At 34.3% G+C, this 15,029-nt stretch overlaps 1 protein-coding gene across 1 annotated transcript in view; it reads right to left on the bottom strand.

Annotated features, from left to right (window-relative positions):
• Positions 1–10,635: 10,635 nt before the first annotated feature.
• Positions 10,636–15,029, bottom strand: part of LOC113519325 (neuropeptide FF receptor 2-like) — a 134,010-nt gene continuing 129,616 nt past the window's right edge. The window contains exons 8-9 of the mRNA XM_052894530.1: positions 14,409–14,489; positions 10,636–11,003 (exon numbers count right to left, since the gene is read on the bottom strand). Of these exons, the coding sequence (XP_052750490.1) occupies positions 10,824–11,003; positions 14,409–14,489 (261 nt within the window). The 3' untranslated portion in view covers positions 10,636–10,823. The remainder of the gene's footprint in view (positions 11,004–14,408; positions 14,490–15,029) is intronic.

The raw sequence follows: 15,029 nt of genomic DNA, 5'->3' as shown, positions 1-15,029 counted from the left end.
GTAAATATATAAAATAAAATCAAACTACTTAAATTTATAATATTCTCTCCATAATGGCCGCCTAACTTCCTAATACGAGTACATGGTTAAAGGAATTGTTAATAATAGTAATAAATATCGTATAAGGTCAACCCTGGTGCAAACAATGGTGGTTAATTCTTGATGGATTCATTCGCGATGGGCCAACTGACCTACTTTCATCCTCACCCATCATCCCTCACTAATGCCCCGCTAGCCTATATCGTTAGCGCAAGCGGGGTTTTCGCTTCATTTTCATCCCATGAAATACCATAAAACCTCCCAATACTGTGTGCACGTTGTTGCGTGTTTGTGTGCGTGCGTATGTGTGAGCGTGCGTGCATGCGTGCGTGCGTGCGTGCGTGGTTGTATGCGCTTTGTCCTTTAGTCGACTTTTACAACATGAATATTGAAGGATAATGCTTGACTTTTCTTTTAAGGTAGTGTGTAAATGAGCATGCGACTCGGCTAATGGTAAGCGGTTACCACTGCTCGTGAGCACCACCAGAGCAATTGCAGGTGTGCTGTCGACTTTTTGGAAAAAAATATGCTCATTTAAAGGTTATGATGTCGTATCATTTCGTAAATACTGTTACTGAAAATGAATTCCAAAGCATGATGGTTCGTGGAAGAAACTGCCTCCAAAAATGTACGGCGGAGGACCACCACTCACGCAGATGGTTGGGATGACACTTTAGTTCGTAGCGGGTTGTACAATGGTGAAAATCAGCAGCAGGTATCAATCTGAACAATCCATCAGAACACTGCCCATGATAAATTAGATAAAAAAAAATACTTATATTTTTAGATGCATCTTTTATCTACGTAATTTCAGTGTGTTGTTTCAGTCGGTTAGTAATCTTCTTCCTAAGTAATACACAAACTAAATATCTTTGGACTTTTTTTTTTGATGGATGAAAATGGTATGGTAACCCCGCCTGCGCTAACGGGATACGCTGGCGGAGCACCAGTAAAGGGTGATAGATGAGAATGAAAACAGGCCAGTTAGCCCATCATGATTAATTCATCAGGAATTAACCATGATAGTTTCTAGGGGAAACCGCGAGGAGGTCGGCCTGGTTGGGTATATTGGTAGCAATGGGATTCTCAGTCTCCATTACTAACAATCCCTTTTCCCCCAATATCTTTGGACTAGAACTTAGTGACTTACACAACATAGTTGCTCAGCTCATTCAGATTTTCCTTAGTGTAGGATGGAGGGCACAAAGAACAGGGCAGAAGACGAAACGTAGCCTACGATTACACTCCACATTCGTTGGCCTTCTGAGAACATAAATTTTAATGCATTTCGGTTATTGTTGTTTATAAGAGATTGCTTTTAGTGATAAGGCCGCCTTTTGTATATGTACATTCTGTATAAATACTCCTTGGATACATCTCTATTGTGCGCAATAAAGAGTACATTATTTTTATTATTTTGTGTTTTTTTTTATACGTCTTAACTTAAAATGGCAAACAAGCTGACGGCCCACCTGATGGAAAGTGGTAACCGTCGCCTATAGACATGAGCAGTACCATGGACATAACAGAGTATATTGTTTCGCCCATGATACCCCCCATGTGTTGCCATTCCTGTGGACTCAGGTGTTATTCTTCTGTACCCTGTAAATTCACACCATATCCCACCCTACAAACCGAAACACAGCCATGCAAACACAACTGCTTTACGGTTGAAACACGAATGGAAAAGAGGTACCCAAGCAATCGGTATTTGTACAAAGTCTCCCTCCCTCCCTCCCTTTTCCTTTTTTATGAAATGAAACAATAATTGATTCGATAGAAATAAATATATTATTTACAGATTAGTTTATTTTATTTTTTCTTGTTTTTCTTTTCTATTTACACATTTATTAATTAATTAGTATCACATTTATTAAAATAAAGGAATTATTATTATTATAGAATGCTTAAAACTATATTATATTACAAAGGAATTCTTTGGTCCATATGCTTACCGCGAATTACATTTGCCCAAGTTATAATGACTCGTATTAAACACTAGCTATTTCTCACGGCTTTATCCACGTTACAAACAAATAAAGTAAGCTATGTAGTAAGTTAGGCAATAATCTACTCATGTTCTAAATTTCATTCAAATCTGCTCAGCTGTTTAGCTGTTTCTTGGTGTAAACATGTTTACTAACTTTCATATCTATATTACTATATGAATTGGATGAGTTTGTTTGTTTGAACGCGCTAATCTCTGAAACAGTTGCATTTGAAAAATTATTTTTGCATATTATAGTTCATTTCTTGAGATAGACTACTCGATATCACGATACGATTACGGGCGAAACCGCGATATATATATATAGCTAGTTTATAATATTAGCCGGTTTTAATGCTATTTAAGATCATCTATATAAATAAATTACAAAAACTAGTTTAATTATCTGCATAGTCTTTAATAAATTAATATAAAGTTGGAATCTGACTAGAACCGGAGACATTATAAATGAATTGACAATAAATGAGATAGAATGAGATAGCAATGTTCGTCGTCCTTTTCTTTCTCATATGTGTGGTAACGAAAACATGCATCTACACTATTTCAATAACATTTAATGGCAAAGTTTTATTTAAATTATCACAGAAACTATAACGCTCCCTAAATTAATCAAGTAACAAATCCAAACATTTTATCAATATCAATATATTAATATACTGACTGTTTCCAGCGACTTTGCTCGCGTGTCTTAGTATATAAAGTATCCTATGTCTTAAGTTAGGCTATAACCTACATATGTACCAAATTATATTCAAATCCGTGTCGCCATTTATTCAGTAATAAGTCTTTATAAACTTATACTACTGTTGGACATCAGCAAACTATTTTATTAATTTATTTATTTATACTTTATTGTACACAAAAAAATACAAGTATATAATTTATATAAAAGATGTACAACAGGCGAGCTTAACTCTGTAAGAGTTCTCTTCCAGCAAATCCTGAGTGGAAAGGAGCATTAATTACCAGCGGGCAGTGGGCGTACAATAATAGGAAGAAACAGTACAGTTGTTTCTACTAAGAAGTAATAAATATGTTGATATATATATACTCAAATACAATATTATTCATATATATATATATATATATATATATATATATATATATATATATATATATATATATATATATATACATAAACATAAAATATCTCTTTACATTAAAAATACGTACATTACATACATAGATATAATAAGTTTATGAGGACAGAAGATGCCCTCTTAATCTGCTCTTGAATATATTCAGTGATTGGCTTTCACGAATATGCAGTGGAAGAGAGTTCCATAGTCTAGCCGCATGAACCGTAAATAATCCATTATAGCATCAAGAGCTATGAGGAGGGATTTTAAAAATAAGGGACATACTCGACCTACTGGACATGCCAGTGGAGACAAGGAAATTGAATTGTTCACGAAGATAAGATGGGGAGGAGGAATTAAACAGTATAGAATATAAGAAAGACAAAAGATGAAAATCACGACGTTGACGAATTGGGAGCCATTTTAATGCGCTTTTGTAAGAGGAGATATGATCGTATTTTCTAAGTCCATAAATAAAACGTTAGCACAAATTCTGCAGCTATTCCAACTTATTTAATTGTTCCTCTGTGACATCCAGATAACATACGTCAACATAATCAAGAAGAGGTAGTAATAAAGTTTGGGCGAGTGTGATTTTCGTTACAATGGACAAAAATTTCTGAAAACGTTTGAGAGAGTGAAAAGAATAGTATACTCGTAGTCTCTTACTTCATTGATATGTTCATCCCAGGATAAGTTGCTGTCGAACATGATTCCAAAATTTTTGGCACTTCACTACTTAACGCCACTTAACTATCTAATGGTTACGTCAATTAATTGTTTGTTTTCATTTAAATTATATTTTAGTTCATTTTAAACTTTCACGTTGTTTATATATACTTTAAATTCACAATCACGTTAAGTTCCTACTGTGTATTTAAAAAACTTTAAAGTTGTATTGCATGATATTTCTTGTAATCGTGTAGTCCTGACGTAGAGTGGGCCATCTCTTTCTTTCTCATGGGTATTGTAAGAGGCCACTAAGGAAACTAAATAGTCGAGAATTAGACAGGAGCGTTCCTCTCCAAACATTACCAAAACCTAACCGCGATTGCTGACACGCTTACCAAGCTTGGCAACTATAGGCAAAACCATTCTTATGGGAGAGGCCTTTGCACAGCACCGGACAGTTAACGGCTGACATGATGGTATTTTTGACAAGACATAATATTTTAAAGGTGACTCAGGACCCTTTCTTATGGCAGTCTATGGAGGAGACCTGTGTCCAGCAGTGGACAGATAATGGCTGCAACGATGACGATGATGAATATTTTGAACATGTATTTATAAAGTAAATGAAAAACATAAGAACAATATGCGATATCATAATTATAAGTCGTATAAAACTGTTCGCTGATGCTGTTCGTGGAAGACAGAATGCTTTCACAATATTCTTATTAAGTTCACAATAAACAAAACACGACGAGTTCGGAAGGAACAAGAATACGCACCGCTTGAACTAATTCGGTGATCTCCAAAGTTCTCTGCACCACCGCCCCTTTTGAAATGAACGAATGAATAAATTTGAATTTACTTCAGATATATTTGAGAATATTTGAAAATAAATTTATATTAGTTAATAATAATAATAACTTTATTGCTTTAAACAAAATTTGTCTATGGTACACTATAGCTATGAGTCCACACTAGGCAAAGCCTGTCTCGTGGAAGTCAAAGCAAGAAATTTAACAGTTATGGTGCGGCAAACAGGGTTAATTTAAATATGTAATATTTAATGTGAATTTAGATATGCGTAGATGTGGGCGTGTGTGTGTGTGTGTATGTGTGTGTATGTGTGCGTGCGTGCGTGCGTGCGTGCGTGCGTGTATGTGTGTGCGAGAGTATGCGCGCGCGCGCGCGCGCGTGTGTGTGTGTGTGTGTGTTTAAACATGCGGGTATATATATGAAGGTCGCAAACTTCTAGTTCTGTCTCATAAATCACAATGCGCTTTTTAAGATTTTCCTTGTATTTGTCCTCGTAGGACCAAGACATCAATAATTCATGAACGTGTTTTTTTGCAAATGATAATTGGCTACCTTTTATGTCAGTACGTCTAGTTATTTGATTGTAGATTCGTGGAAAGAGATATTTTTTGAAATGCTGTGCAAAAGTTGTTCTTACGTCTGTGACAGGAAGTTTATAAATTCGTTTTGATAACATGGCATTTTATGTAAGAAGGTTCATTGCATATTTGTGCATGTACAAAGTCAATCGTAAGACGAACAATTTACGAACACTCAATACTCGAGCGTTCTCATACAATTTTACTGTATAGTAACGTCGCAGTTATCCTAGTGATACCTTTAAAATGGCCCGCTGAGCTCACTCTAGAACTATTAGGTTTGATTTAACAAGACCACTCCAGGCCAGCAGGTAATAATTAAGTACGGATTGCCATAAAGCCAAGTACGCTATTTTGATTGGTAGGGCTATCGCTAACATTCCGCAATAATTTTATAGTATAAATCAACTTACGAACCCATTTAATAGTCATTGATATATGATTACTGAAGTTCAGGTTTTCATCTAATTCAATACCGAGATATTTCAACGAGCCTGATTGAGAACTTTTTCAATCTGTCTACAACTACAATTGGTGTAGAAGTTACCATCAGAAAAACAGTAGTTATTTGAATAAAGCTTAAGAATACACAGTGTTGGCAACCCAAGAAATATTTAATATTTTATTTTTATGTCATGGCAACAGCTGACCCTCTTTCTTCAATTACCATGCCGAACAGATATGCTTTTCTACAAGTGTTCTTTCATTCACGTATCCAACAATCATCCTACAGTAGAGTGTATTGAGCTACACAGAAATGGTCCTTCGAGCCGGATATTGCGCCGAGTAAGAAATAAGAGTACAGCTACACACACAGTGTAGAAAGAGGACGGGATGTAGCTGTTTTATGGAAGCACATGAATTGAGTTTTAGAAGCATTTAGTTCAAGGAGGCTGTGATTTAGCCACTTATACACCCGTTGAAGACTAGATTTTGTTAATTATTTCACTTCTTGCCACGATTGTCCGTGAAAAATTAAAGCTGTATCATCTGCGTAACATATTATATTGCAATTTTGTAGCTAGGCATGTAAAATGTCATTAATATATAAAATAAACAAGATAGGACCCAGTATACTTCCCTGAGGAACACCGAAGGACACACATTCAAGGTCGCTATTTTTATGCATTGATTTCTTTGCGACAAATAACTGTTGAACCAGTTCAAACCCAAACCACGAATACCGTAACTCTCGAGTTTCCTCAAAAGCATAGGAACTGAAACAGTGTCGAATGCTATGGCAAGTAATTATCTGGAGAAGGTTGGTATGAAAGGAAATGATTGAAAAACCATAGAGGAAAATGAAATATTTATGTTAAAAAAATCTCTTCTTTTCTCTTCAGAGATTACCAGAATTGATAAAGTAACAGTCGTCCTAAAAAAAAACAGAAAAAAAATAAAAAGTAGAAGCACTTGGTGCAGGACCGTTTTATATTGCACTCTATGGAGAAGTTCTATGTTTAGCAGTCCATATTTAATAGCTAAAATGATGATCAGTACCTATTTTTTTTTTCATAAATTAATTAATTTCTCGATAAATAAAATTACCAATGCCCACTTGAGCAGGTTACTACCCGTGAAAGGCGCCAGCATTTATTAAAGAGGCGGTATCGACCCTGTTTAGTATCCACCTAAATACAAATTATCACCTCATTAACGAAATATTTTTACTCAACCCACTCACTTTAAATCAGAAGGTTGCCCTTTGCCCTATAATTATAAAGTTTTACCAGGAACCGAGCATTTACGTTATTCAATAATCTAAATGCCAATATAATACACCTTTGAAATTCATCACCACGCCAAAAGCAAACTTAGAATAAAGATAAGAATCTGCTCGAGTTGGTGTCAACTATTGAAGTCGCCAATCCGGATAACAATGTATAGAGTAGTAATAGATACGAGAGGGTGGAGTATCTAGTCACAAACTTTATGAGAAAAACAAACATATGAGTAGTATATATATATATATATATATATATATATATATATATATATATATATATATATATATATATATATATATATATATATATATATATATATATATATATACGTATAAATATATATGTATATATATATATATATGTATGTATGTATATGTGTATTTTGTATTATTCTTTGTGCATACATATCTTATGAATGTGTTCATACAATGTACGCAGATCGCATGACGGCCTTTTTTATTTTTTAAAATAACATCCAATTTACATGAAAAGGTTTGCTGGGAGAAATCTCTTATTAGAGATAAGCTCGCCTTTGTACATTATGTTTATAATGAATTGTGGTTAACATTATATTTTGTGTATAATAAAGCATATATATACAAGAGCTGTCATAAGAGCCGACTAAGGGAGCAGAGGAGCAACAGCGTTCCTCTTAAAACATCTCCAAAGCCTAACTGCGGTTTTCAACCCGCCTGCCAAGCGTGGCAGCAGGCAACTGGTAAATCCCCCCAAGGAGGAGACTTATGTTAAAAGCTGAACATTATAATATCTTTAAGAGACTTTTAAGCGATAAGCAGTATAAAATAATTTTCAGTAGGCGCTTTGATAAAAACAACACACAGCGGCATCTAGCTAAAAAAAGCCGGTCAAGTGCGAGTCGGACTCACGCAACGACGGTTCCGTACAAAATCATCAAGTTTATTTTTTTTTTCTACAAATTTACGATTTTCGGATGGCCTTTACTTGTGCTACATGACATCGCTTCTTGCCAAATTTCATGATTCTAGGTCAGCAGGAAGTATCCTATAGGTTTTGATTCCCTTTGCGAATGTCAAAATATGTGATATGAATGGAACACAAACGGCCATATCTTTTGATTGCGTCGATTTAGAAGCTTGATGTTTGCACTGCTTTAAGAGATTACATACCTGAGTATATGATATTAATTTCAACTTGATATCTCCACGCGTTCTTAAGAAAAAGGGACTTGACAGACGGAGGGAAGGACAACGAAATGATACTATAAGAGTTCCATTTTTTCCTTTGGAGGTACGGGACCCTAAAAACGAAATACCAACTGTTGACTGACATACTTCATCCAGAAACAAATTATTTAAGATGTTACGCTTAATAGTAAGGTAATGGCACGAAATTACTAGCTACCGAGAATCGAGAATTTCATATCTCTAAGGTTCTTTGAGGTTACGCTATAAACTGTAATTGCTGTTTACCCTTAGACGGGCCATATGCTGGAATACTATCGTTATACAAAATAAAATCCAGTCAAGTGTGAGACGGACTTGCGCAACGAGGGTTCCGTACAAAATCATCAAGTTAAAATTTTTATGTTTTTGTGAAATAACTACAAATTTACGGTTTTCGGATTGTTTCCTTTACTTGTTTTTTTTTTACAATAAAGGGGAAAACGAGCATGCGGCTCACCTGATGGTAAGTGACTACCGCCGCCCATGGTCACCCACAACACCAACGGTACTGCAGGTGTGCTGCCGGCCTTTTAAAAAGGAATATGCTCTTTTCTTGAAGGTTGTGCTTGTGCAACATGATATTGCTTCTTGTCAAATTGCATGACTCTAGATCAACGGGAAGTGCCCTATAGGTTTTGATTCCCTTTTCGAAAGACAAAATATACGATACAAAAGGAACATAAACGGTCGTATCTTTTGATTCCGTCGATTTAGAAATTGGATTTTTTCACTGCTTTATGACAACCATTCTTTGGAATCAACTTCCAGCAGCAGTATTTCCGAACCGATACGACAACATAACCTTCAAGAAAAGAGTATATTCCTTTTTAAAAGGCCGGCAGCACACCTGCAATGCCGCTGGTGTTGTGGGTGATCATGGGCGGCGTAGTCACTTACCATCAGGTGAGCCGCATGCTCGTTTGCCCCCTGTGTTGTAAAAAAAAAACTGCTTTATGAGACTGTCCCGTTTTTTCTTTTGGCAGCTACGGAACCCTAAAAATGTGTGGGATAATAAAAAGTTAGGAGGTCTAATCTTATTCTCTGTTATCCAAGTGCTTCTTATTTTATTTCGAACAATAATATTACATGTTTATAATTCTGGTTTGTAGTAGATAATTTAGGAACGAAATATTGAAGTACAGCGGAATATTTCTTCTGTTAAATATAACATTCTATTACAATATTAACTGAGTACAAAGAACTGTCAGTTTAGACGGTTTCCAAGTAACAATAGGTAATATATTGTCCCTATTGTGTGTTGTGGCAGACATCAAATTATATGTTCCTTTATTTTTAAAACTTATATAACTCCACAAATATTATATATATATATATATATATATATATATATATATATATATATATATAATAAACAGTTTTAAACTTATTAAAATAAAAGATAGATCCAAAATATCCTTCGGTATCTTACATACTTATATAAAACTGTTTATTATAAATACTATTATACTATTATTGAACAAAGCCTATCACACATTATTGAATGACAAGCGTGCATGGTGTTAATTGATCATGCACGGGCTTTTAACGACTATGTAATTTTAAACATAGTTCATTTAAATAAATACACATAATGTTAACGGCGATTTAAAAGAGTAGCTGTTGAGTTTCTCGCGGGCTCTTCTCAACAGATAACAACTTCACGAACGCTGCAGTAGATTAAAAAAAAAATACGATTTAAAATTGCTTGTAAACAAATCTATTTGAATAAAGACGATTTGAATTTGAACAGGAAAAAAGGAATATAATAAAATTGCTTAGTTTGTCGTTACTGACAATTATTTCGAATACATCCGGAAGTCTTTTTGAGAGTGTGTCTGAGTACAGAATTTACATCGCAGCGTGTTACTAAATATCCGAAACAATTCATACAACATATTTTTAAAAATAAAATCTTTTTGTAATATGATTAAAATCATATTACGCCGACCCCAAATGATTGAGATAAGGGTAGGAAGATGATGATGTAGTGAATGCTGTGAATACCTTTAATAGGCATGTGCATTAATATTGCACTATATTTAATGTTTGTTGTAAGTGTTGCAATGCAGTATGCTGTTGGTGTTCCTTTAAATAAATAAATATATATGTATGATATATATAATTAATATATACATATATAATTAATATACTATGAAGGTTACCTACTCATTAAGTGACAAAGGAATTAAACGATGTCATTGGCCCTACGTCTGATATTACAAAGTATAAATAACTCTATCTATAACCCTGTAGCCTTTTTAAATTAATACATTATTAAAAAAAAATCATTTTTTTAATAGCAATAAATTAAGTCAACACATAAACCAGTATCCCTGAAGAATATAGTTTCATTAACAGATTACAATTTTACAAAATAATTTGAACACATATCACTACAAATATAATTAATATATGGTCTAAAATATTGCTAAGTAAAAACTATCATTTTCTTTCGACTTATTAAAATAACGAGTACTTACTAAACCTGTATAATCGATCGATTAATAATCTCACTATAAATTGTCACTTACATAACACCTTATATTACTGCGGTCCCAAACGTTCTATACACATTTGATACGATTCGATATTCAATCGATTAATCGATATCGTCTTTGCAGCATTTCGACGGATATAATACATTTCGGTACGATTCGATATTCAATCGATTTAAATAATTAATCGTACAGCGATACCAAACATCAGCGTTTGAAGTCGATATGGCCGTGCCTTTGTAGCATTTCGACGGAGAGGGCGTGCGCCGGCGCAGTCCGCCGCGACGAGCGCGTCACGTGGCTGAGCTGTGTTGTGTGCGCACGAGTTTCGATGCCGCGCGGCAACGGCGCCCCGTGAGCGTGCCCGTTGTAGCGAAGTGCATTCATCTGGATAGAATGAAAAATAATTAATTCTCATATATTATTATAGGATAATGAAATTGAGAATAATTATTTAAAAAGTAAACTACTGAACAAATTTTTATAAAATTTATAAGAAAGCAATCTGTAAGTATATCGTTTCAGTAACAAAAGGAATTTTCCAAATCGATTTACAAATCAGGGAGTTGGAGGTAAGAAACTTAAAAAATATAACCGCATTAAGAATCTTCCTCTTTTTGAAGTCGGTTAAGAAAAAAGTTTATACAGAGTGAAATCGTTAGCATCGTTGAATACGTTAGCATCCTGTGAGTGTTAATTAGTATAAAAGAACGACTAGCTATGAGAATTGTCGATGATTCCAGGCTTGCAAGTGGTATCGAACCCTTAAGTCTTAGGAGAGATTTTGCCTCACTCTGCGTGTTCTACCTTGCTCAGAGGAATTATTCAATATAATGCCTACGGCCACTTTCTATCATCGTACGGCTTGCCATCGACAGGGAGTTCATCCTCATACCCTACAGCCTAAATGGTCGCGTACAATGCAGTTTCAGAGGTGTTTTCTCCCACGAACACTCAGGTTATGGAATGAGCTCCCTGCCGAGGTTTTCCCAAGAGACTACAGCATGGGGTTCTTCAAAAAGGGGATAAAGAGGTTTCTTCAGGGCCGGCAACGCGCGCGTAATACCTCTGGTGTTGCAGGCGTTAATAGGCTATGGTAACCGTTTACTATCAGGTGGGCCGAATGCCTGTTTGCCACCTCAGTGGTATAAAAAAATTGTCCATTGACGAAAATCGAGAGAAAAATTTTACCCTTGACCTTATTAATATAGCCTATCCAGCTGCTAAGTCAGCATGGAATGCTCAAATTTGTTCGTCGTTAATTTGAAAAAAAGTTGCATCAAACCGATGAAAGCATTATTTGCAAGTGATAGTTGACAAGGTCGAGGTCATGTAACGCTCCTATTCTTATTTTGATCGCATTGTAAATAATATGAAATATGCGTAAAAGCCTTCCCAGTGCATGGAAAAAATTTTCACCTCGCAGTTTTTTCTGCAAATTTCTGTGTGACATATGGAAATGAATGACGCTATAAGGTGACATTGACGCCATTAGCAATATTTCAAGGTAATGATTCAACCAGTGAGAGTATTCTAACGGTAAAATTGATTACCTTTTTTTCAAAGAAACATGGGAATGGAAAAAATGGATAACGACATATCAAGTTCAAGTTATTTTTTGAAATTTCTTTTACTATTTTTAATTTCACCTCTAAATTATCTTACACGGCGTTATAATATAATACATAACATCCATTCGAATAAATTAAAATATTTAAAAAAAAAGTCAAATTTAGAATGACATTAAAACAAAAATAAACTAGGGTCGACCATGAAACCCTCTGAAATTCCAAATTTTCTCATACAATGAAAGAAGTTCGAAATCACGCCTGTAAACAGAGTGATTCTTCATTTCTCACAAACCCTACTAATATTTTGACATCTATTTAATATCAAGTTGTTATTACATTCAACTACGTGATTTCAGAAATATCTTTATTGATCTAAATTCAATAAAGAGTATATCTTTTTTTTAAGCTGATGATGGAATGGTAACACCATCTGCGCTATCGGTATACACCGGCGGAGCAGCAGTGAGGCATGACAAGTGAAAATGAAAGCAGGTCAGTTAGCCTATCGTGACAAATTTCACTAAAATTAACCACGATGGTTTTCAGGGGAAACCGCGTGCAGGTTGACCTGATAGGGTGTATTGCTGGCAATGGGTCAGTTAGACTCCATTACTAAAAATCCCTTTCCCCCCTAAAGAATATATCAGAAGAAGTATAAAAGTAGCGCCCGTGATAGAAAATCAAGGAGCAACCGTCTGTCCTGGTATAGACGTGTGATGTGCAGGGATGAGAAGAATGATTTAAGAAAGATAATAAGTATGAATGTACATGGTTATAAGGGCAGAGGACGACCTAAAAAGACATGGATGAACTGTATGAAAGATGATATGACCAGAATGTGAGTAAATGCGGAAATTACTGGGAATAGAGAAGAATGGAAGAGAAAAACATAATACGCCGACTCCAAATAATAATTGGGTTACCCTTATGAGTAGGAAGATGATCCAAATACAATAAAATATAAATAAATTTAGAATTTTACACATTATATTGTATTATTATATTATTGTGTATAATTAAAAATGTGTTCCATAAAAAAAACCGACCTCAGTTGTGGAAAAACAAATTATATTGATTTAAAAACTAAATTGATTTTAATAAAAATTCTATGATATCAATCTGTAAGTATATCAGTTAAAACAAGAATTTTCTAAATCTCTTTATAACTGACAAAATTATGAGGTAACAAACACACAAAAAAAAAACAATCGAATTAAAAAGGTTTCCAATTCGGTAATATATTTTTTTAAGTATATTGAAAAACATAGTTTAATTCGAAATATTTTTTTGAACTTACTTTTTAAACGAGTATTATCAAAATCGATTGCAATATTTTATATGTACGCGTGTTATAGACTTTATTTTATAATTAAATATTAAGTTTCCTGTCGATGAGTTTAAAAATTCCGAAGAGTGTTTCAATGAAGGTTACAGTTAAGCTTCGTGAAAGATAAATCAAAATTTTAAATCCGTGAAAGTATAAACGGGATTTTATAAAAAATAAACAGCTTCGGTAGTTAATTTTATAAACTCCGAATTGTTTACTCGGATCGACCTACATTGGCAAAATAAAAAGTTAATATATACCATAGACGACACGTGTAAAATAACTCATTGTAAATGTTAATACTAGAGAATTTATAATACTATTCATTCTCATTCAACGCTCAATAGAATGGGCAAAATTCTATTAACATATATATTAATATGTTGCCAACCGAACGTAATAATAACTAACGATTTCCCGCGACATCGTTCACTTGTCAGAGATATATTGATTCTTATCAATTTCAAATAATATTTATTCGCGAAATTTCATGATATTTAATTGAGCTAAACTTCCTATAGAGGGTTTTGTCAGTAGTTGCCACGCTTGGCAGGTGGATTGGCAACCGCAGTTAGACTTTGAGATATGTTTTAAGAGAGACGCTACTACTCATCCTTCAATTTATTTATTTATTTCTTTAGTCGCCTCTTATTACATCCACAGGAAAGGACGGGGTGGCCTATTCTATGCCGGGATCACACGGCCATTTTTTAAATATTTTTACTCATTCATTTTTAATTCTTTGGAGTTGGAAATGTATGTCAAGTAATCGTGGGCAATCTGTATAAATTTTTATTCAATTCCATTCAACCGTTTAAGCGTGACTAACAAATAAGCAAATATATTTTTACAAACTTTCACATTTATAATATCATTAAGTTTGGTAATGATTACCTGTAAATAACATCTTTTATGTGGCTCGTGGTATAGATCGTAGTCGCTCGAAGACCCATCCGGTTTCTGCGTACACCGCCACTGTAAAGAAGTATAAATTTAATTAAACTATCATTTAAAGCTATTGAAGTAGGCCAAAGCATGGCTTACTGATTTCCACTTAACTTATTATTGAGATACGAGCATTTTCAAGCAGAAAAACCTGTGACACTGCGACCTTTCTATGATCTTTTGTGCTTCGCTCTTTATTAACGTTCGCTGCTAATTCCTATCAGTGATAGAAAATTTGAAAGTGAAGGTAAATTTCCTAACATAATGAAAATTAGTAAAATCATACCGCTTTTTAAATCTGGAGATAGGAGTGACCCAATAAATTATAGACCTATATCCATACTCCCAGCACTCAGTAAAATTTTTGAAAAAATAATCCTTATGCAACTTGTCAGTTATTTCAATTTAAATAATTTAATCCACAATAGTCAATTCGGTTTTTCCAAAGGTCGTTCAACTACAGACGCAGGTGCAGAGTTGCTTAGACACGTATTTGCTGCATGGGAAACTAAAATGGATGTGATAGGTGTTTTTTGTGACCTTTCTAAGGCTTTTGATTGCGTTGATCAT

The sequence above is a fragment of the Galleria mellonella genome, unplaced genomic scaffold (genome assembly GCF_026898425.1).
Source record: "Galleria mellonella isolate WM207_F2 unplaced genomic scaffold, CSIRO_AGI_GalMel_v1 utg213, whole genome shotgun sequence".
NCBI classification, from domain to species: Eukaryota; Metazoa; Arthropoda; class Insecta; order Lepidoptera; family Pyralidae; genus Galleria; species Galleria mellonella.
The sequence above is the reverse complement of the archived record's forward strand: the minus strand, read 5'-3'. Positions and strand labels throughout refer to the sequence as shown.